Here is a 22,907-nt window from a genome sequence, read left to right on the forward strand (position 1 = left end):
TTTAGACCTTCGGACATGTGTAATCATTTTGGAATGATCTTAGATCTTTTGTCTTATCCTCATTTTGCATTAGACTAACCTTGCCCTTTGCCCCCTCTTCTGGTTCATTCACCATTCCTTTCGCACTTTCTATGTGCAAATAAACACTCTCACAAGTAAACAAATCAATATTTTCACTTATTTTTATTTTTAGCCTCCATTACTTCAAAAAGCATACCCTGTCTTGTCCCCACTCTCATTTCCCTGCTAACACAGCCTTGCATGGTAAGCATGTCACCAGCGGGTAGATAAATGACCTAGTGGCGTTTTAATTTTAGCATTTCAAACCTCTGACTCCCTCTCCTCCCCCTCCCCCCACTGGGAATGTTTTGATTTTGCTTCAAAGTGTAACACATTTTTCTGAGTGCTGATCCTCTTTAAATGTGAAGTTCTGTGTTTCGAGGAAAAATTAGCCCATATGCTTGTAATTTAGAACACCATCAAAATGTTGTTTCGCAAGAGTGGATTTCTTGTCCAAGAATCTTTACGAGCCCTTTTGCAGATCTTGCCTCCAGTTTTTTAAATAGGCAATCATCCTTTATGATGATTTAAAACAATTCTTTACCTCAGTAAGTTAGCATCAGACGTAGAACTCTGTTTGTCCAGGTTCTAACTGTGGCAGGTACAACCCTCTACTCTATCTCTTCATGAAACGGCTTTGGTTTGCATGTGCCATTTCAGGCAGTGGGCAGTGTCTACTTGTCATTTAGGACTCTTTTGGAACCACAGTAAAACCCAGTACTGTCGACGTTCTGGCAAAGAGAAAAGAAACCTATGAGATGTAACTCAAAACTATGTGCAGATGAGAAACTTTCAGAATATACTGGATGTGATATTTTACCTCTGCTTTTCATTAGCTGGATACTTCATGTCCCAATATTCTTTAAAAAATTTTTTCCTTGCAGCCTTGTTAGTGTCAATCTTTGGCTTTAAAAGATAGTTTTGCAATTTGCTTTAATACGTATTTTATTTTTAAATGAATTGAATGTGAAGTTATTAAAACTTTTTAGGGAGTTTTAATAATACGTCTCTGAGCCCCTGATGTATAGAATCTCCAACTGTGTCTCCCGTTTGCTTGTTTCTCCAGCTGGCATATTGCATAGTACAGTTTCTGGAGAAAGATCCTTCACTCACAGAACCAGTAAGTGTTTTTCCCATAATTTCAGAAAACTTTAGAACGACCCCTGTTCATGGAGTACATGAGGAAAATTAAGTGCAATTTGTTTTTCTTCTTTTCATTTTAGGTTATTAGGGGGTTAATGAAATTTTGGCCCAAAACATGTAGTCAAAAAGAGGTGAGTGTTCAATGTCAGTGTGTTAGTAGCTTCCTAGAGCACTGCGATAATCAGCACGTGTAAGAATGCATTATCCGCTCTCATCTTCATTACAGCTCTGTAAGTCAGGACTCTAACTAGTCTCATTTTACTAGTTAGGAAGTTGATATTTAGAGAGGTGAAGTTGCCTGCCCAGGTAGACTAAAGATAGGTGATTAGGCTAGAACCTGCCTCCCTGATTCCTAACCCTGGGCTTTTATCCTGTGCTGCTCAGCCCTAGGTTAGCCCAAGGCAGACCCCAGTCATGTGTCCTACTGTCAAGCTCCATTGATGTCCCCTTCTTAGTGACACTTGCATCGTGTGGAGGTTTTGCTGTCACTATTGATAGACAGCCTTCCCAAATACCCACTTTATAGCGTCATGTAGATGGGATCTTACTATGTACAATCTTAAAATACATTACAGTCATTTCATTTCAGCTGTTCACAAGTGGCCCTGGGAATCTCTGACGTCCAGTCATTTGTACTTTTGCCAAGACCTAACCCGGCATGTGCCGTGTGAGGTGGTTGTGGCGGAGTGAGTCTCTTAGCTTCGAAGTGAGCCTAGCTGGGCACCAGATCTGTCCCCACTTTTCTGAAAGGTTAGGAACCATATGGAAAGTGGCCCAGAAAAAAAGCTGAGCTGTTAGTTTTACATTTGGCAATTATTTGGGAAGAACTTCAGTGTGTTCCTTAACAAATGGCAAGGGTCTACTATATTTTGCTTTTAACAGAAACACCTTCCTTCTCAAATCAGCTTCAATTCTCCAAAACCGTCCTTTACACAATTTCAGAAAATCATCTCATTTCTTAATGCGTGCTAGGTAAGATTACACTATGCATTGCTACTCAGTTGCATCTCAGGATATGAAAACATTGTCCTTTTTCGTATTTTAATCGCATACTTATTTTTTTCTAATTATCTTTTCATGCCTAAATAGGAAAATGGTTTATATTTTTCTGTCAGTTTTTCATTATATTTAAAACAATTGACTACACTATTGATTTGGCTCCATTGGGATCTAAAAGCTGTATTTTGAGGCACGTGGTGCTGAGGCCATGAGATTCTTTGTGCTCTGTAGTGAGCAAGTGTGTGCATGTGTACGGATGTGGGGATGTGGAGAGGGAGTCAGCGTGTGCTGAAGGGTTTAAAGTGACACCTGTGTGTGGATGAATCTGCTCATCTGTGTCTGTCTGACTTTGTGTGTAACTGGTGTCTCCTAGAGGAGCACCTGGTACATAGCAAGGGCTGTAATATAAATGTTTGGCAGATAGTCACACGTGCCTCTGTGGACTTTGTGCCTCCATGCAGGAGGGCCACTTGCCCACTGTTTAAAAAATACGAGGGAGGGGAGGAGCGCCCCACAGGGCCAGTCCCGTTTCCCAGGGGCACTGCTTCGGTGTGTAAGTGCCCCTTGTTCTGTGTAGTAGATGTAGCACATACTTTTCCCAAAGTAAATGGAATCATATTTTCAGTTCTGTAGGGAATTTGTTCTTAACAAGTACCCTCTGGTGAAGTCGTGAAATGAACATTTAACATAAGTTAAATCTTGATTTGTTCATGTTTGGTTTTATGTATGTATTTTTATTATATTAAAACAGTGTAAAACTCTCATGAATCCTCATCGTCTGTATGGGGTTTTTGATGGAGCATCTGACACTTTGTGTTTCGCATGTCCTTCCAGGTCATGTTTCTTGGCGAGCTGGAAGAAATACTGGATGTGATTGAACCTTCACAATTTGTTAAAATCCAAGAACCTTTGTTTAAACAAATTGCCAAGTGTGTATCTAGCCCCCATTTTCAGGTTGGTAATAAAGAGGGCAGGAGCTGGAGTGGCTTATACAACATGTATTATTTTGGTAAAGTTTTATTTGTATTGAAAGAGATACAGTGGACACGACCTACCTGCTGTTTTTGCTTACTGTGTTTTCACATGCTGATGATACATTTGATGATACCCACCTTCATCTTGAGCACCTGCTACAGTGACAGCCACCCTGCTGGTGCTTTCTGTCCAGTAACTTGACTTCTCATCACCACTCTGCGAGGAGGGCGTTTTGATTTTTACAGATGTCGACACTGCCAGTCAAACTGGTAGAATAACTTGTCTCAAGTAAAAGTGCTGAATGAGAGGTGGAGTGGTAGGGCCCCTACAGTGTGGAAGACAGAAAGCTAAATAAAGCTTCACTGAAAAAGAGAGCACTCGTATCTGTACTGTGCTAGGTGCTCTACATAAGTTATTCCAAAACTTCAAATTATCCTATGAGGCTTTCCCTCAACTTTCTAGATGAGAGAAATGAGGCTCAGAGGATGATTTGCTCAGGGTCCCAAGTAAGTGGGAAGTGGAGTCAGTAAGGGTTGTAGCTTTGTAGCTGCTTGTGAGAGCCGGTGACCTTCCTGTGGCGCCACTCTGCCTCCTGGTGGCCACTCGGGGAGAACGCAGGGAAGGCGAGCCTGGGCAACTCTTCTCTCAGGTGGGGCCGTTTTAGTAGTGTTGCAGGACCCACCCGGGAGGGAAGAGGATGATCTGGGTTGAAATACAGTAGGTTTTGTACTTTGGCTGTCTCACCAAAGGTCCAGATCACAGGCCTAGAGAATCGACTCTTTATGTACTGCCTGTGGGGTTGAAGAGCTTGTTCAGGCTGAGGTTGGCAGCCCAGAACCCACTGCCGACATGGTGGACTTGACGGTGGACTTCTCCCCTGTGTCGTTGTCCTGCATACTCAGAGACAGTGGCTGTAGTTGCTGTTTTAATTTTGGGCCTGAAGATATCTTAGTATGTTAAGTCAGTGATCTTATGACAACCTTGCAAATGTACCACAACCAAAAAAGTAGAAAACCTTGCAAACGTGCCCCACCAAAAGAGTAGAAACCGTTACATTAACCATTACATTCAGATGATGTAACCCACGTCTAGATTTTTAAAAATGCAGGATGCTATGTAGATGTTTTTCATATTACATGTGGCCTGTGGTGCTCAAATTTCTGGATTGTTTGTTTTTCAGTTTTTATCAGGATGTTTGGTATAATGAGGTCAAAGAGCAATAATCTCTTTCAAAATGAGTAACACTGGGAAGCCTTAAATGATGCCCAGAAGCTTAGAAATGAGACAAAGTGTTTTGATCGGCTGGGGCCACTCTAACAAGGTAGCACAGGCTGGGCAGCTTACAAACAGCAGAAGTCCCTTCTCGCAGCTCCGCAGGCTGGCAGTCCGGGGACAGGGAGGCAGCGTGGGGAAGCGGAGGGCCGTCTCCGGGGTCGGAGACCTCATGTGTCTTCACGTGGCAGAGGGGCTGGGGAGCTCTCGGGCGTCTCTTTTAAAAGGCACTAAATCCCATCATGTTTGGAGGTTAGGATCTCAATGTAGGAGTTTTGTGGGGAGACATAAACATTCAGGCGATAGCAGGCTTCCAGAACAAAACACCACAGACGGCGTGTCTTAAAGGACAGGAGTTGATTTCTTGCAGTTCTGGAGGCTGGGAGTCTGAGATCGGAGAGACCAGGGTGCCAGCGTGCTCTGCCTCTGGGAGGGCTTTTTCTGGCTCACGCATCTCACTGTCCTTACGTGGCCTTTCCTTGCTGCAGGTGTGAGGAAAGAGAAGGAAATCTCTCTCTACCTCTTTGTCTAAGGCCACCTAGCATATCAGATTAGGACCCCACCCTCATGACCTCATTTAACCTTAATTACCTCCTATCTCCAAATACAGTCACACTGGAGGTTAGGACTTCTGCATGTGAATTTCGAGGGACGGGGAGGGTGGACACAATTCAGTCCATAGCAGAAAGGAAAAAGAAGTTTAAGTTATTGGACAGAAGTAAAACTGAGAACAAAAGAAAGGAGGAGAGTAGAGAGGTTCTTTATTCATGCATGTGTTCATTGGTTCACCCCGTAAACGTTTATCTGTGCCACTCCGTGTAGTCAGATGCCGCTCACTACTTGCCCCAGGTGTGGCATTGGGTTATAAGGTTGTGAGCCAGAAACGCTGTGACTGTGTGTGCAGGAGAACATGGGGTCCCAGGGAGGTAGTGGTCTGTCTTACTGTCAGACATGCTCATTTTTACTCTGCATAAACAATACTTTTCCTCTTGAAGGGGCTTTGCTGGATACTGACTTTCTTTCTGTAAGTGATTTTACATGTTGATAAATAGATACATAGAGATTAGGATACTTGTTAGCATTGAGTAGCAGGTAAATGTTAGACCCATTGCTGGAGAAGCCTGGGGTCCCTCCTCCTTAACTAGCATCCTCCTGTGGGCTCTTTAAAACTTTCTCCGGTCGGTTGTAAGTTTCAGAACAGCTTCATTCCCATTCCTCCTCTCTTGGCCCTTTTCTTGCCTTGTGCTCTACCTGCCTCAGCCCACTTGTGCTTCGTGGTTTCTAGACACATTGTCCACGTTGACACCTCTGCCCTCCTTTCCTGTAGTTCCCTCAGTGCGGAATGCCCTTTGCTTCATCTCTTCATCCTTCAAAGCCCAGCCTAGACACTCCTGCCTGGGGGACGTTCTGCCACTCTTCCTCTCCCCCAGGTCATCGGGACTGTTCTTTCTCCTGTTTCATCTGGCGTTTTAGTTCTATATCTGATGCATTTGTCACAGTTTACATTGGAATGGGGATGGTGGAACCCCCCTTCCCTACCAGCACATGAGCTTTGTAGGGATAGTAGAGGGAAGAGACTCTGAGCAGGGACTGGGGGGGTCTGCCACTTACTAGCCATGTGACCTTGAGGCAGTGCTTATCTCCTCTGAGCCTCAGTTTCCTCATTTGCAAAGTAGAAATAATGGTACCTACTCTGTGTGTTGATTGTGAGGATTAAATGAGCTAATATGTATATGAAACACTTAACACAGCACCTGGCATATAGTAAACATTCAATAATGATGAATGATTTTCTCTGTACTCTCAGCATCTGGTACCTTAATTTTTTTTTTTTAATCAAATTGAATAATGTAAATGAAAAGGATCTCATTTCTCGGAGTCTGTTTGTAGGTACAGCTTGTACTGTTTTACTAAGTTAACTGCATGTAAGTTAAATTTAAATTTTTTAAATTAAAACATAATTTCTTAATCTGTATGAATGAAAGAAGCTATTCTTTTTTCCCCTATGACCAGTCTTTTTAGAGATTTTAGGGGTTTTTTTGAGATTTTGGTTTATTTGAATTATTATTACTTTAGATTACTATTTACATTTTTTTTAGTCATTCTTTTGAATTCAGTCAGTTGATAAATGTGGCAGCCAGAAAAAAGGGGCCTGAGATAGCAAGCAGATGTATGTACAGCCAGCGTCCCTGAGTCCAAAACTGAGTCCTCCAAGCTTACCCAGTTCAAAGGAAGGGACCAGAAAGGAACTCTGGAAAGAGTGGGCACTAGACTGAAGTCCCTACTTTTGTCATTTACTAGCAGTATGACTTTGGCCAGATTACCCATCTCACTGATCCTCATTCCCCTCATCTGCACACTGGTCCCTGCTCTTTGGATGGTGGTAAGGATGACACATGCTGCCCGCAGGGCAGGCGCAGTGCCTGGCCCTAGGAGGTGCTTAGCAGATGTGACTGCTCTGCAGGGATGGGCAACTGGGTTTTCTTCAGCAGCTGTTGACGGAATGCCAGCCATGTGCTGGGCCCTGTGGTTGATCTGAAGTGTGTGGGATGAAAGAGGTGAGCCAGGAAGGGAATTAAAGTGACGGGGAAACCAGCGTGGCATGGAGAAATAGGGGAAAGGTGTTCGGAGCTCGGGAACAACATCGGGAAAAGTGTCAGATCAGATGAAAGGGCCAGTGCGTGTTAAAGGAGAATATAAATAAATTGGTTGGAAAACTTCTTTCTCTTCCCCAAATTGATGAACCGTTTGGGAACTTTCTGAAAGATTTTAAACCCACAAAAATCTAAAATGTGATTAATATTTAGTTTTACACTTTTGATTGATATTAAAATAGTCTGGATATACTTTGGTTTGAAGAGATTGTAATTTTGTTTTATCTTAGTCTTTTCCTCTCTTAACATTTTCTTTTTCTTTTCTCAAAGGTGGCAGAAAGGGCACTCTATTATTGGAATAATGAATACATCATGAGTTTGATAGAAGAAAACTCTAATGTCATCCTTCCCATCATGTTTTCCAGTCTTTATAGGATTTCAAAAGAACATTGGAATCCGTAGGTTTTCACAGTTTGTTCGTTCGTTTTTTCGTTCCTTCCTTCCTTCCTCCCTCACCCCCTCCCTTCCTCCCTCCCTTTCTCCCTTCCACCCTCCTTCCCTCCTTCCTTCTTTTCCTCTATTTTGGCTTCTCTTCCTCCCTCCTCCTCTTTTGCTTAATAAAATGTCTTGAGTGTATGCTGTGTGTCAGACGTTGTGCTTGTTGCTGAAGATAAGTATGTGAAAAGTTAAAATCCCTACCTTTTAGAAATTCCCTGACTGTTTGGGGAGACCCACAGTTAAACCAATATTTTATGAAACAGTATTTTAAGTGCTGTTATGTTTCCTTGTCTGTTTACTTGAGGGCTTCCTGATCCGTCTGTGCATGTAGCTGAGCTACTTTGGGGATGCTCTGGATCAGGAGGAGAAGTTTGTGGATATTTTGGAGCGATGATACTCAGACTGAATTTGAAAAAAATCTGGCAGGTGCATGGGAGAGGGGTGTCCATTCAGATAGTGGGTCTATCCAGTACATGAAAAGGCACAAAAAGGTAAAAAGCACCTGTCATGTTCTGAGACCTGTGAATTTGGGAGGGCTGAAGCACAAGATTGTTTGAGGGAGGTTGCTGGAAGATTGGGTTAGAAAGTGGAGTGGGGCACACAGGAGTCTTCACCAAGTGGATGCTAAGGAGACATGAAAGAGGTGCAGGAAGGGAAGTTGTCTGAACTGGCGTGCATTTTGGCAAGCGTTTCTTAAAAACCAGCTCAGTCAATTATATGTGTTCTCTAGGGGGGTGGGAAATAGTTTAAAATGTTCAAAGAGAAGTTTATCATCTCGTCTTATAAAAGTTACAGCATTCTGTATTTGAATGGCTTTACATATTTCTCTAAGAAAGAGAAAGAAAATTTAATGTGGCATTAAAAATTAGATATAATCCAGTATATTCATAGTATGTTTGTCTAAAAGTTTTGCCTACAACTATAATATACCATCTTTCCCACTTTTCAAAAATGTTAAAGTTTATTACTAAAATTCATAAAAAAATAAGAGCTGGCAGACAGTGAAGTCTCATTATGTAGTCTCTGGAGACCCTCGAGAGTGGTTCTGGCAAGTGTCTGTAACTGCTTGGTAGACTGGCTCTTCGCCATCACTGCCCATCGTATTTGCAAAGGGAGGTAATTAGGTTTATTTATTCATTCTTTCATTCATTCATTCAAGTGGTGGACCTGGGGATTGAACCCAGGATCTCGCGCATGCTAAGCATGTGCTCTACCACTGAGCTATACCCTCCCCACCCTGGGAAATGCTATTTAGACTCCAGTCTGAAGACACCAAGCCCATAAGGGCAGAGTCCTCACGTTGCCAAGAGCTTATTCTTCCCCTTGAGAAGCATAGACTGCCTTTGGCTCTTCAGCTGTATAGTATTCCACAGCTAATCACAGCCACCACCAGGTTGCCAGCCTTACCAGCTGATGTGTTGGGTCAGCAGGGGGACTGAGCAAGAGTGGGTGGACCGATGCAAATCACAACTGAAAGTGTAACTCATGTTAAACTGCCCAACTTAAGGGGCTTGGTATCAACTTCGAATATGAATTGTGTAGATGTAACATTGGTTACCATAGAAATAGCCTTTGATTTTGATGAATTATGTATATTACCACTTTAAAAATGAAATTCTATGCAAATTCAGGTCTTGAAGGTTGGTCCTACCACAGGTGCTGACTTTTAGGGTGAAGGTGCTTTATTTTTATACTTGCCTTTTTATTAAATGAAGTTACCAAGTGCCCACTGGCAAGTCTGTTCTGGGCACCAATAATTAGAGGGGCAAAATTAGATTTTCTTTTTCTAATCCTGCCAACCCCTTAGAAAGATATCTTGCCTTAAGAATGGTACTCTCTTGATGTGGAAATGAGTTGTAGGTCATGAACTAAAAAGGGAGGGAGACCGTGCAACACGAGGGACTCTTTCAGACACAGCCATGCGTCCATTTTCTTCAGGCAGCATCCTGTTATGTAAGACCAACCAACACGTTCTCTTCTCTCTGCTTCCAGGGCCATCGTGGCGTTAGTGTACAATGTGTTGAAGGCATTTATGGAAATGAACAGCACCATGTTCGATGAGCTGACGGCCACATACAAGTCAGATCGTCAGCGGTAACTTTTTAAAGCTTTTTTGTCAGACATGTCTAAAACTCTTGAGTTCTTTCCCCACTCTTTGCTGAACTTGCCTAATTGTATCTGAAAGCATAAGCAGCACAATTTTATTTATTTACGTATTCGTTTTCCCGTGCTCATTTGCTGTATCTTTATTAGTGTGCTCCTGGGTAACGAAGTGTCGTTTTGCAAAAGGCCGTGTTCCTTCTTCCGTTTGAAGATGATGATGATGATGATGATGATGGTGATGATGATGATGATGATGGTGATGATGGTGATGGTGATGGTGATGATGATGATGATAATGATGATGATGATGGTGGTAATGTGTCTCTTCTGCCTCAGGGTTAAGAGCCTGGCACGTAACTGATATTTCAGACCCACTTAAGGGGGCTATCAGGTAGTTTGCCATCTGGATCTGCTCCCCTCCTGAACTAGCACAGGGCTGATTAGTACTTCACTCCAGCAGCAAGAGAGAGATGAGGCACCATTTTTGTTTAGCTCTTTGGCCCAGAACTTACTTTCTGCACTACAGCCCAGCAAATATTCCTTGTGACTTAAGGGGCAGTAAAAAGAACAGGGAGGTGAAGAGTCTGATATTATGCAAATCTTTTTTTTATAACATGGTGAAGAGATTTTTATTTTCAGCAAATATTTAGCAAAGCAAAAACATTTCTTAAAGAAATCTACCAGTTTCCTTTTTTCTATTTTCTCCTCCTTTATTTTGCTATTTCTCTCTTTTCTCTTTTCTCCATAGTTAGATAAAGAGAAAACATCTCTTTTAAGTAATTATTTTAAAATACCAATCAAATGAATGATTTGGTAATTTTTTTTTAATTAACAAGTTTATTCTAGGAAGAGCAACTCATTGAGAGAGAAAACCATTTAAAAATTTGCATATATGTACTGTTCATCATTTCTAAGAAAAAAATTTAGAGCTTTAGCTTTTTAAACTTACATAGTTATCAAAGGAATAAAGCCAGCCACAAAATAAGAATCAACAGAATGCAGTAATCCAATTATAAAGGACAGTCAAATGTGCTTACCCATATTCAAGAAATCAATCATCTAAGTTATAAATAATAAGTTCACTTATGCCCCCTTTTTTAGATTCCACGTGTAAGTGATGTCATATGGCATTTTTCTTTCTCTTTCTGGCTTACTTCACTTAGAATGATGATCTCCCGGTCCATCAGTGTTGCTGCAAATGGCGTTATTTTATTCTTTTTTATGGCCAAGTAGTATTCCATTATAAATATACCACATCTTCTGTATCTAGTCATCTACTGATGGATATTTGGGTTGTTTCCAGTGCAAATCTTGAAATGTTTAAGATCAAGAGGGAATAGAAACCAGCAGAACTTTGTATAATAAATGCTTCTGGCTTAGTAAGTCTCTTTTCCTTTTCCTTTTCCTTTTCCTCCCCTCCTCCTCTCCTCTCTTCTCTTCTCTTTCTAAAAAGACAGAATTTTATGTCACTGTCATGTAATAGTCCAAAGAGAATGCTCCAGGTCACTTAGGTACCCAGGTTCTTTCTATTTTGTCGTCTCCTATGGTGTTTTCCTTATCTGCAAGGTTGAAGTTGGGTTGCAGGCAATTCTAGCTCTAGAGAAAGGAGAAGACCTTGGAGGAGCACGTATGTAATATTTTAATGACTGAGCCTGAAGTTATACACATCATTTCTTATTTTTTTCTTTCCTTTTTTTTTTTTTTGGCATTCTTTTTTATTGAAGTATATAGTCAGTTTACTGTGTTGTGTCTGTTTCTGATTGTACACATCATTTCTGCTTATAGCCTTGTGGTGAGAAATTAGTCACTGGACAGGCTGGGAGTTAGTAAGCCTTTCTTGATTTCATTTACATGATCCTTGAATTTTGTTATTTCTTGTTCAATATGTCCAGCTTTCCAAAAGAAGTTGTTCTAGTGCATTAGGGCGGCTACAACAAAGTACCACATTATGGATATTTTAGTGGTACTTTATAAACAACAAAAATGTATGGCTCACAGTTCCAGACTCTGGAAGTCTGAGAACATGGTGCCAGTGAGGTAGGATGAGGGTGCTCTTTCTGGTTCTTACTGGTGCCTTCTCACTACGTCCTCACAGGGTGGAAGGGGCAGGGGATCCCTGCGGGCTCTCTTTCATAAGAGCACTGATCCCATTCACGAGGGCTCCACCCTCATGACCTAATCGTCTCCCAAAGGCCCCACCTACTAACACCGTCATCTTTTGATGGGGTTAGGATTTCAACACATGAATTTTGGGGGCACATAAATATTCAGACCCTGGCTGGACTTTCATCTACCGTGAAAGTCCATGTTTCATGTACTCTGGAGAGCTTGTTAATAGTTGAATGTCTGGTTTGGCTTTTCTCATCCAGAAGCAAATGTCAGCTTTGTGTATAATGTAAAACCATAGTCTTTCGAGGATCCCGGAGTGCTCATATTCAGAACCTTGCTGAACCTCCTGAGCAAAACTACTTGTGATTCTCTTGTATCTTTGCCTGATTTTTAATGTGTTACTTGCATTTTGGATGAAAAGAGCAATGAGAGGAAAGGTTTGGTGGCAGAGAACAAAGGACCATCAAAGTGATTTTTTTTTTCAATTATCAGGATGTGGTATATTGAAAAGCAACTTAATTATGGAATATGGCAAGTATTTAACAGTAGACAGAAGAGACTGAAAATTTTTTCTACCATATTGAAATAAATATCAGTTATTGAATATGTTGTACCACACTTGGAATTTAAAGAACTTTTAATTTACTAAATTTATCATATCATTATGCAAATGTTTAAATTTATAATACTATCATTATTAAATTTATAATAGTATCATTAAATTTGTAATAACCCTCCAAGTTCCAAACTTAAAATCTTGTAAAAATATTATTTAAGTAAAGGAGGTACTGGGCACGTTTTCATATTGTAACGTATCATTAAAGACTGCATTGTACGTAATATCCTTTACAGCAACTGAAAACCCATTTTTATTGTTCTAGTTAAATACAGATCATATATGTAGAACCCCATTAAGACTATTAAAGACCTTACTTCTAAAATGCTCAAAATGATTAAAGAAAGAATAGGGACTTACTTGGTATTGTCCAAGAAGAACTGAAAGGAGGACTTCACTTCTGGAAGGCAAGAAATTAGTCCTTGTTTCAGTTCCGATCAGCTTTTTTTTTTTTTTTTTTTTTTTTTTTGAGTATTACAAATCTGAAAATGGTGGGTGGAATAAGTAACTAACACATATGCCAGCAGTGGTGCTCTGTGACACTGAAATTGGAAGAGAGTTTGACATCACCCCTAGGATGACAATGTGGTGAAGTTTTAAATTGCCACCTACAGGGAGAGAGAAAAGTGGGAAAGGATGGGGGTGACAGTAGCTATATCAGAAATATTTAGGATTCTTGAAGATAAAGTTGTCAGTATGAACGATGTATGATAACTCAGCAAAAAGTTCACCTGGAAGAAAAGCCCCGCAGGACAGACTGTATCGAATGCTGTGTAACTCTTCATCTTCATCAAAGACTCGAGTGAAACGCTTCAGGAACAAGATGATGTATACTTTAATCATGTCAGCACTTAATTTAAGTCTGTAAATTAGGGCCTAAAGAACCTAACATATGTTTAAGCTGGTTTTTTTTTGAATAAAGTCCCTAAGCCCTTGCTTACCATCTTCCTCCTTCTCCAGATAAAAAGGTCACATGCATTGAAATGCAGCAGGATCTGTAGAATTCACTCAAATGTACTTAAATCTGTATTCTATGATAACATTTATTTAGACCTAATATTATCCCCAAACTGTACTGAGAAACCAGAATCGATAATTTACCAAACAGCTTGCTTTACAGTTAAGACTCTCAAATTCATAGTGCTTGGAGAAGTATCTAATTATCTGATCTTATCTCTATTGCCCTATTAATAAAATTTTTTGCCCTATTAATAAAAATGATTAAATAGGAAATTGTTTTAAAAACTATTATGCCCACTGAAATTTGTATTGTGCAGATTTTGTGTGAGCTAGTTAAAACTAGTTGTACTAAACAAGGCTTAAATTAACAAAATAATAAAATGATAATGTTAATTACTATATTATATAATTAAATATTCCCTCAATACTCCAGGGGATTGAAAATGTAAAATTCCTTAGATATTTCTAGAGATGTTTTGGAGGAGGATGAAGATTAATTTCTGTTGCTATAGATATCAGTATAACTTAAAAAATTGGTGATGACATAAAAAATATGAGGCAGTGGAATTATACACAAACTTCACATAACCTATGTGGATTTCCTTCCTTGAGTAAACACTGCACTGTTACTGAAGTTAAATTCTTAGTAAGTGAACTAACAGAAGGACCATATCCATCATGCCTGGCGTAGCAGAGCCCCTGTTTTCAGGAATTATCTGAATTTATGGATTCACAAATGTTACCTGGATCTACCGTTTACTAGTTCATCAGAACATGAGAAAACTAGGGACACAGTGCAATGAATTATTTTTAATAAAAGTGACTTTATTTAACTTACAGTATAGCCACATATCCTGGATTGTATACTTACTACTTTATTGTTGTTAAAATTAACATCCATTCTTTTAAAAAAATATATAGCCATCTAAAAATGTCCTTGGCAAAATAAAGTTTGTTTACCCTATTTTGGACATCCAAGTTTTTGGTAAATTTTACCCAACAGTGAACTCTGGAAAGTCTGGAAATCACTAGTCAAACTGATACTGAGCCAAATTTGAAGGCTTGGAATCGTAAAAATGTAATACATAAAGATATCAACAAAGTTCTACCCGGTATTAAAACTGAAATCATGGAAGAAAGAATAGTTAATTTGTCTGAGCATATAGGTATAAAATAAGTTAATAATTTGGATTTTCTGGTTTCCTATACACAATTTAGGAAAAAAGTGGATACTAAAAGAAAAAGTATTTTTTTTTTTTTTGATCTACTGTGTTCTCTGTCTCAGTGTCATCTCTAGCATCCCTTTGGAGAAACTATTTGGGAACAAAGAGAAAATTAGATTTGAACTAGACCCCCCCCCCCAAGTGAAAATTACTCATGTGCTGTTGGTTTTAGGATAACAGATATGTATAAATGATCCTCATATGTGTTTCTCAGTAATTTTGAAGTCTATTTTCTTTATTAAACTAAATGTTAAGGAATACCAATGTGAAATATTAAAATATTCTTGTCATCTCCTACTCTGTTCATTAATACTACTTTTGTGTCTATATAAATGTCAAGGAAAAAAAAAAAAAGAGCAAGAGAGAAAAAACCAAAAAAGAAAAAACACCCACAAGCTTAATGCCAAACTTTTCAAAGACCCTTTAAAACCATACATGGGGAAAAGTATGTCAAAGGGGCAGTTATTGTTAGATAATCTCCTTAAACTTTCTCAGTTGTTTACCCTGTCTTCTATTTTTTTCCCCAGTGAGAAAAAGAAGGAAAAGGAGCGTGAAGAATTGTGGAAAAAACTGGAGGATCTGGAGTTAAAGAGAGGTCTTAGACGTGATGGGATAATTCCAACTTAACAAGAATAATGACAACAACATTACTAACCTGTGGAGTCACACATTTATGTAGTAGAAGATGGAGCAACAGTTTTCTGTATTGTGCAACTTTTCAGTAGATTTCACATTTGTTTCATTATTACAACAGCACTGTATATACCTGTCTCTAAGTAAAGAAAAAAAGAATAAGGACTTCAATCCAAAGTTTGGACAGTAGATGGACTTCTCAGAACTTGGCAAACATAATCATTGTTCTAACCCTCTTTAAAAAAAAAAAAAAAGCAGTCTTCAGAGATCTGTCGATGAAATTGCTGTGTTAAAATTCCATTATCGGGAGTTCCTTATTTATCATTAGCAGAGAGTATGAAACAGTTTTCAAATGTGAAAATCTTAAATTTAGCTTGTCTTTCTGCTAAGCTGTTAAATGTATTTATAGTAAAGAAAGAAAAAAAAGACTGTCATTTCCTTATCAGTTTGTGTAACATCCTCCTCTGGATAACTTGACTGTAATTTGACTTCTTTTCCTTTTGCACATCTTCATGAATTGAATGTCCACATGGAGTGGGGCCATGAATTTTAAAGGTCCCTGGTAAAAGTTTTGTTTACTGGAGTGAACATCTTTCCAGTAACTAGGTAGTCTTGGTACTCCTTTAGTTTGAAAATTAGGAGTAAAAGAGAACAGGTGATAAACATAGTAGGGAAGGGAATGTTGGATTCATGCATCAGTTTATGGTGAATCCAAATCAATGTCTTGAATCCTTTGAAAACAGGCACTGGGACATCATAGGCTTCAGTACCTGAGCAGTATTAGTTCCGTACATCATTGAACACACATACAAGAGATGTTCTAAAAATGTCAGAAGACATCCTTTTGGACCATTTTGAAATAAAGAGAAACACTAAATAGTACAACCATGAAATTGATTGCCAGGATTGCAAATCTAATTGGGAATAGAGTTGAACGGACAGCTTGGACTGTTTGGAGTTGTTGCCTTACTTTTTAATATGTATTTATAAAGTATTCCAGCAGAAGAGGATGTAGCCTCTGGGGGAAAAAAATACCAAACATATTACAGTGTTTTTTGTAGATTCTCGTTCTATATCCCATCACAGCGCCAGCCCTGTTTTTAGCCAGAAAGGATTCAGGATAAACACTATGCATTCTGAATTGGATGCATATTCCTAACTACTGTATTTGTTACCAAAAGTGGTTCTACAAATGCTACTGAAAAAAATCTGGAAATTCCTAATGTCCTGAGTATTAATAATAAAGTTTAAAAATGCTTTTATATCAAAGGTGCATTGTGACCAAATTGTTTAAGAAGAAAAAAACCAAACAAAACAAAATCTAGGGCTGTACTATAGATCTGTCTCATTGGCTCTCTGCTTTGTATTTAGAAGAGGAATCTTACATCTTGGGGAGTTAAAAGTGCTGATAAAACGTGTGTACATTATGTACTTAACCTAATGCAGTTGCATTATTATGTACTGAAAGACGTGTTTAGGGAGTTATTTCCAGGATGCTTTTGCTTGTTACGGACGTGGCAGCAGTGAGTTGATAATCCTAAACCATCACTTCCAGCAGTATTCGTGGTACAGAGCTGATTCTGCATTCATGTGTTGAATTGTGATAGTAGCAAACAGGAACATATGAACTCTCGTTGCTCTTAATAGAAATGGTATCAGTATGGGCTTGTATATTTTCTTCCTTCCATTTAATATATAAGGTAGAATATGCAGTTTTATTCTTTCCAAGAAAAAAAGGAAAAAAAAAAAAAAGCCGCTGACCTTTCTCCCCTGTTAAGTGTTTCAGGATTATCAGGTCACAGTTTGTGCGTTAAAGTCAGCTGATTATGGATGTTGTCATCTCAATAACTTTGTAAAACAAACACCAAACTTGGCATTGTTAATTCTGAAGAAGAAACAGCAGTAAAAGAGTCGTATGCAATACCAAACCCAACATGGTTTAGTGGAATTCATAGATTTTTTTTTTTTTTTTGAAAGAACAATGTAAAATTGGCAGGGGCTGCCAAAGATGAAATAACTTACCTTAAAAGTGCTGGAGCAAAAGTGCAAGTTCAGATGCTAAAGGTAAAAATAAATTTGTCACAAATCATCTCCTTTACCTCTTTTGATTTTAGCCCATTAGTTTTTACTCTGCTTTACATTTAATTTTGACAGTATAAACTTTTGTTGGCCATTAATTCATCTTTGTAGATAGAGGACATTAACATCACGGGTTTATGAAATACCTCTGCCCATTAGAATGAAATGCAGTCATTTGAAATGAGAAAGACCAGGTTCCTTTTTTGCACCTTACTCTGTCCTCAGAGTTAAGGTGAAAGTTACACAGCTATCCTTGATGTCAGTTTTGTATGTTGATCATTCCAAACTGAGAAGCATAAAGCCAAATTTTAGACGTACTTAAAGAAGCTCTTATAGATATATGTCTAAAATTCATAGGGAAACTTCTGAGAAGAAACACTGTCTTTTCTTTTTTAACCGAAAGTGACAATGTGACGTTTGTCATGTTGTGTCCAGTGACGCAGAGTAACTGACGTAATCTGACTGTTGCACTATGTGACATATTTAAGGACGTACTTGCTGCATTTGCAGCAGCCCTCTCTCTTTGTCCTTTCCCACGTTTCTGCTGTTGCTGCAACTTGAGTTAATTGTGACAAATGCATCTTTGTGTTATATTTTGTTTGCTTCATAATTTCCAGAACTATATATAAATATATTTTTTAAATAGCAAATATTGTAGTTAGTGAGTGATAATCACTCCACCCTTATCCCTACCATATTGGTTTCAGGGGTAGGATGATGAGTGTCTTTGGAAGAAAAAAACAAAAAACAAAAACAAAACCCTCTGGTTTAGAAGGATGCTGAGGCCTTAGGCTGTGGGCCTGGAACAACCATGTTGAGTGAATTGACCCATCTCATACTTTGAATCAAGCATGCATTCCTTTTCTCATTGTGCAAGTGTCCCGAGTTGTTTTCCTTTGGTGTTTAGTTTTTGTCCTTTTAAATTTTATTATATTTTGCTCTCCCTAACATGTTTTTTTATAAAATAAAATAAAAAATTTTAAAAAGTAAGAAATAAATAATACCCTCAATGCCTCTGGATACTCACAAGCAGGGTGATGCTCCTTCATCTTGGGCTTCTTGCCTAAATGGAAGGATTTAATTTATTTTGTACCTCCTTCTATGTATGGGACAGTCCAGGGTGCAGAGCCAGGAATTGCTTGTAATTGCACCTGCTATACGTAAATATGTAGCCCTAGGCTCAATCACACCATGGAGAGAAAAAAAAGTATATTCAGAGCTTTAAAAGCTTTTTTATTTTTTTGTGGGGATGGGGGTGGGTGGGAGAGGGAAGATGTATGGATATTATTGGCATTTTTAAGTGTTCAGAGATTCCCTGCCCCCTTCTGTTTTTTTTTCCCCCTTTAATTGGATGCACTGACCTGGCCCAAGAAATGAAGAGATTCTCTTTTTTGATGCTGTTACCAATGTTATCACAAAGTGACAGTCACCTAAAGCAAAATGGTGGCACCAGACATGATCAGTGATATTTTATTTGCACATCAATATTTTTATTTTTATATTCTGGCTCAGCTGCTTCTCTGAGTGGAGTTAAGGAATGAGCCACAAAGGATTTTTGTAGTAGCTATATTGGCAATGCATTTTATATTTCTCAATATTTAATTTTGAAAACTCTGAAAGGATTGTGCATCTTGGGAGAAAGCTGAGCAAATTTTAATCTAGTGGAATGTTAATTTGTGCTGCTTCTTATGCACGATAGCAGCGATAGTATCTCTTGGAAATAAACATCCCATATTATGATGTCCATGAATATAGGTTTCCTTTTCTCCCCTCCTTCCTCCCCACCCTCCCTCCCTCCCTTCTTTCCTTCCTTCCTTCCCTTCTCTTTCATTACTTTTTTTGGAAATCACTTATTGTATATAAGTTGTAATCCAGACCTCATGTATCAGTGGGGAACTTTCAAATATAAATACTACCAATACATTTTCTGGTTGTTGTCTGATTTTTGACTGAGGTATAATGAGGATGACATGTCCATTGCTTTTGGTTTGAGGATTTCGCTTTAGCTTCATAGATCTTTTGGTATTTTAGTATTTCATTGTTTTAGCAGGAGAGGGCAGTAGAAGTTCATTTTCCCTGTTAGAAATGCTGTGGTTCATGATTGGTTTTAAATTTAGTTGTGTGTGTGTGTGTTCTTTTAAACAGCATCTGTTTGTGGGTAGAGGTAAAAATGAAGCATTTTTGATGTGAAAAGTTGCATATGAAAATGATAGACTGGTTCAAGCAGACAGTGAAGACGTCTGATCCAACATCAAAGTTAAAATGCCACAAAACAATCTTCCAGCGCTGGCTAAAATATGCTACTTCCTTTTCAAACACAACAAAATGCAAGCCGAGTCTTATAAACACTTGGAATTTAAAATGTCTTTCTTTGAAAATAATTTACTTTCTTCAAAGTGGTAACAGAAACAACAATGAAGGTGCTCCCGAAGGGAACTGTAACCTTCCCCTTTCACAGCTGTGTGAGAGGTTCTGTACTGTGGGTGCATCCTAATAAAGAAGCAGTGAAGAGTTTTCAGGTGCCTGGCTGTGTTTGTTTGTCTATTTGTTTGTTTCTGACCTCCGTGGCCTTTTAAAAACATACAAGTAGTAGATTTGGTCAATGTAGCTGTGAGGCAGTGGGGTTGGTTGGTACGTTCAGGATTTCATGTTGAGAAAATCAGCTTATGATTAGGGAATGGTTCAGTGTCTATTGCTGGATAAGAAACTACCCCAAAACTTGGTGGCAAAACCCAGAAGTTGTTTATCTTGTTCACAAGTGTACAGTGTGAGCAGGAATTTGGCAAGAATGTCTTGTCTCTGCTACTTAAGCATCAAATTAGGTTTATCTACTGGGTCAGGAGAACTCGCTTCCAACATGGCCTACTCATATGGCTGGCAAGCTGGTGTTGGCTGTTGGCTTGGGGTTTAGCAAGAGGCCTCAGTTCTCAACATAGGCCTCCTTAGGGGGCTGCCTTCTTGGGCTTCCTCACAGTGTGACAGCTAGGAATGATTGTTTTAAGAGACAGGAAGTAGACGCTGCCAATTCTTTAAGGCCTGGGTCCGGAAACTGTCGTGGCATCCCTTCTGTCATATTTTGTTGGTCAAACAGTGACAGTTTGCTGAGACTCAAGTGGAGGGGACGTAGACCTCTCCGTGATGTGATAAGGAGAGCGTCATCTCATGGACCATGGGATACTCTCTTTGTAAAGCATTTGATTTAGGTGTGATTTACTCTCAGCTAATTAAATCGTATCAGCTTTAGAACTATGTAGAGTTAACCAGTTAATGTTTCATGTTCAGTTAAACTTTGAGTTGGGGAGGGAAAAAATCCTTGTAAATTCAGCAGTTTTGTATTTCGAAGCATGACCATTTGTAACATCTGAAAATGATCTTCTTGGTAAGTGGCTTATCAAGAAAAAGAAACTTGTAACAAAGAAATTTAGGGTTCAAAGAAATTTAAGAGTTGATTTCCATGGAATATCTAACCCCTTCTATAACATTGCCTCCTGCCTATAAATAATATATTCTAATAATGGAGGCAAAGTAAGCGTATGGTCCAATTTCTATTTCCCAGATTTTTATATAAAAGGGCATCCTGGTGGTTTCTATTAAATAAAATTTACTTTTAGCTTTTTTTTCAACTAAGACTAATTATGGGACAACTAAGGAGAATTAAGATTTTATTTTTTTCTGATTATGATACGTTTATTGTATAATTTATTCTTGAAAAGAACGGTCTTTTTTTTTTTTAAGCAAGTTGAGTATCTACATGCTGCTCCCCATACCTAAAAGTCCACTACAAGTCATGTGCATTTACTGATTGATTTGGCCAGTGTTTATTAATTACCTCTGTCCATAGTCTTGCCCATTTTCTGATGTTCAGATTTTCTTTCTCGTTAATGTCTCATTTAATTTCATTCACCTCTTTTGCAGTCATAGTCTGAATTAACCATACAGTTTGAGTCAAATTTTGCTGCTACCAAGTGGTATAATCAGGATGGATATCAGCTATGGCCCCTTTGTCCTCCCCGAAGCTCTTCAGGTAAGATGTCCCTGGTCAGAGTCACCTAAGGTGATGGCTGTGGAATTGGAAATCAGAGACCTGTGGGATCATTTGGCCTCTGCATTTATCAGCTTTGTGACTTTGGGAAAATTTCTTGATCTAAGCCTCAGTTTCATTTGTAAGATGCAGGTAAAATAGTACTTAATTTATAGTGTTCTTATATTCCATTAGGTAATATATGTAAAGCAGTTAGCATAAAGCTTGGCACATGGTTTCTTGCAAAATACTATCTTTAATAAATGCTTATTTTATTAAATCCAAAAATTAAACCCAAAGTTGGCAGAAGGAAGAAGTGATAAAGATTAGAGCAGAGAGAAACAGAAAAGAGAATAGAAAAATAGAGCAAATGAAACCAAAAGTTGATACTTTGAAAAGATCTGCAAAGTTAGCAAGCCTTTAGCTAGATGGACGAGATAAAACTCTAGTTAATAAAATCAGAAACGAAAATGGGGATATCACTACTGATTCTACAGAAATAAAAAGGATTATAAGAGAATACTATGAGCAAGTGTTTGCCAAAAAAATTGGATAGCCTGGATGAAATGATTAGGTCACAAAGAAAGAGAAAATCTGAATAGACCTATAACTAGTAAGGAGATTGAATCACTAATCAGAAATCTCCCAACAAAGAAAAGATCTGGTCATGATGGTTTCACTGGTGAATTCTACCAAACATTTAAAGAGAATGAATACCAATCCCTCTCAAACATTTCCACAAAACTGAAGAGGAAGGAATACTTCCTAATTCATTCTATAAGGTCAGCATAACCCTGATACCAAAAACAGACAAAGATACTGCAAGAAAAGTAAACTAAACACCAATATCCCTTATAAACATTGATGCAAAAATCTTCAGCGAATTACTAGTTAACAGAATTCAGCAGCATATTAAAAGGATTATACATCGTGACCAAGTGGGATTTATGCCTGGAATGCAAGGATGTTTCAATATACAAAAATCAATCAATGTAATACACCACATCAACAAAATGAAGGAAAAAAACCCTATACAATTGTCTCAATTTATGCAGAAAAAGCATTTGACAAAATTCAATACCTTTCATGATAAAAACACTCAACAAGAAGGATGGAAGAAAACCACCTCAATGTAATAAAAGCCATGTATGAAAAATTCACAGCAAACATCATATTCAATGGTAAAAGACTGAAAGCTTTTCCTCTAGGATCAGGAAGAAGGCAAGGATGCCAATTTCCACCACTTATATCCAACATAGTGCTGGAAGTTTTATCCTGAGCAATTATACGAGGAAAAGAAATTAAAAGCATCCAAATTGGAAAGGAAGAAGTAAAATTGTTTGCAGATGATATGACATTATATGGTAGAAAACCCTAAAGACACCACAAAAAGTTGTTAGAACTAATAAATGAACTCAGCAAAGTAGCAGAATACAAAGTCGACACACAAAAACCAGTTTCATCTCTAACACGATGAACAATCTGTAAAGGAAATTAAAAAAACAATTCCATGTACCAATAGCATCAAAAAGAAAACCCTTAGGAATTAACTTGTACAATGGAAACTGCAAAACATGGCTGAAAGAAATTTAAGACATAAATAAATGGGAACACATTCATTG

The 22,907-nt window shown here is 38.4% G+C and overlaps 1 protein-coding gene across 3 annotated transcripts in view; it reads left to right on the plus strand.

The window, feature by feature from the left end:
* The window catches only part of PPP2R5E (protein phosphatase 2 regulatory subunit B'epsilon), a 132,321-nt gene extending 112,543 nt beyond the window's left edge, over nucleotides 1-19,778 (plus strand). For 2 of the 3 annotated variants that reach the window (XM_010962247.3, XM_010962248.3), the window contains exons 9-14: nucleotides 1,127-1,180; nucleotides 1,284-1,334; nucleotides 3,037-3,156; nucleotides 7,374-7,501; nucleotides 9,534-9,635; nucleotides 15,080-19,778. In XM_010962247.3, coding sequence (XP_010960549.1) covers nucleotides 1,127-1,180; nucleotides 1,284-1,334; nucleotides 3,037-3,156; nucleotides 7,374-7,501; nucleotides 9,534-9,635; nucleotides 15,080-15,179 — 555 coding nt within the window. In that variant the 3' untranslated portion in view covers nucleotides 15,180-19,778. Of the gene's footprint in view, nucleotides 1-1,126; nucleotides 1,181-1,283; nucleotides 1,335-3,036; nucleotides 3,157-7,373; nucleotides 7,502-9,533; nucleotides 9,640-15,079 lie in introns of those variants that run through there. The other variant, XM_045522084.2, reaches the window with a different exon arrangement.
* The last annotated feature ends 3,129 nt before the right edge of the window (nucleotides 19,779-22,907 follow it).

This window comes from Camelus bactrianus, chromosome 6 (genome assembly GCF_048773025.1).
Source record: "Camelus bactrianus isolate YW-2024 breed Bactrian camel chromosome 6, ASM4877302v1, whole genome shotgun sequence".
NCBI classification, from domain to species: Eukaryota; Metazoa; Chordata; class Mammalia; order Artiodactyla; family Camelidae; genus Camelus; species Camelus bactrianus.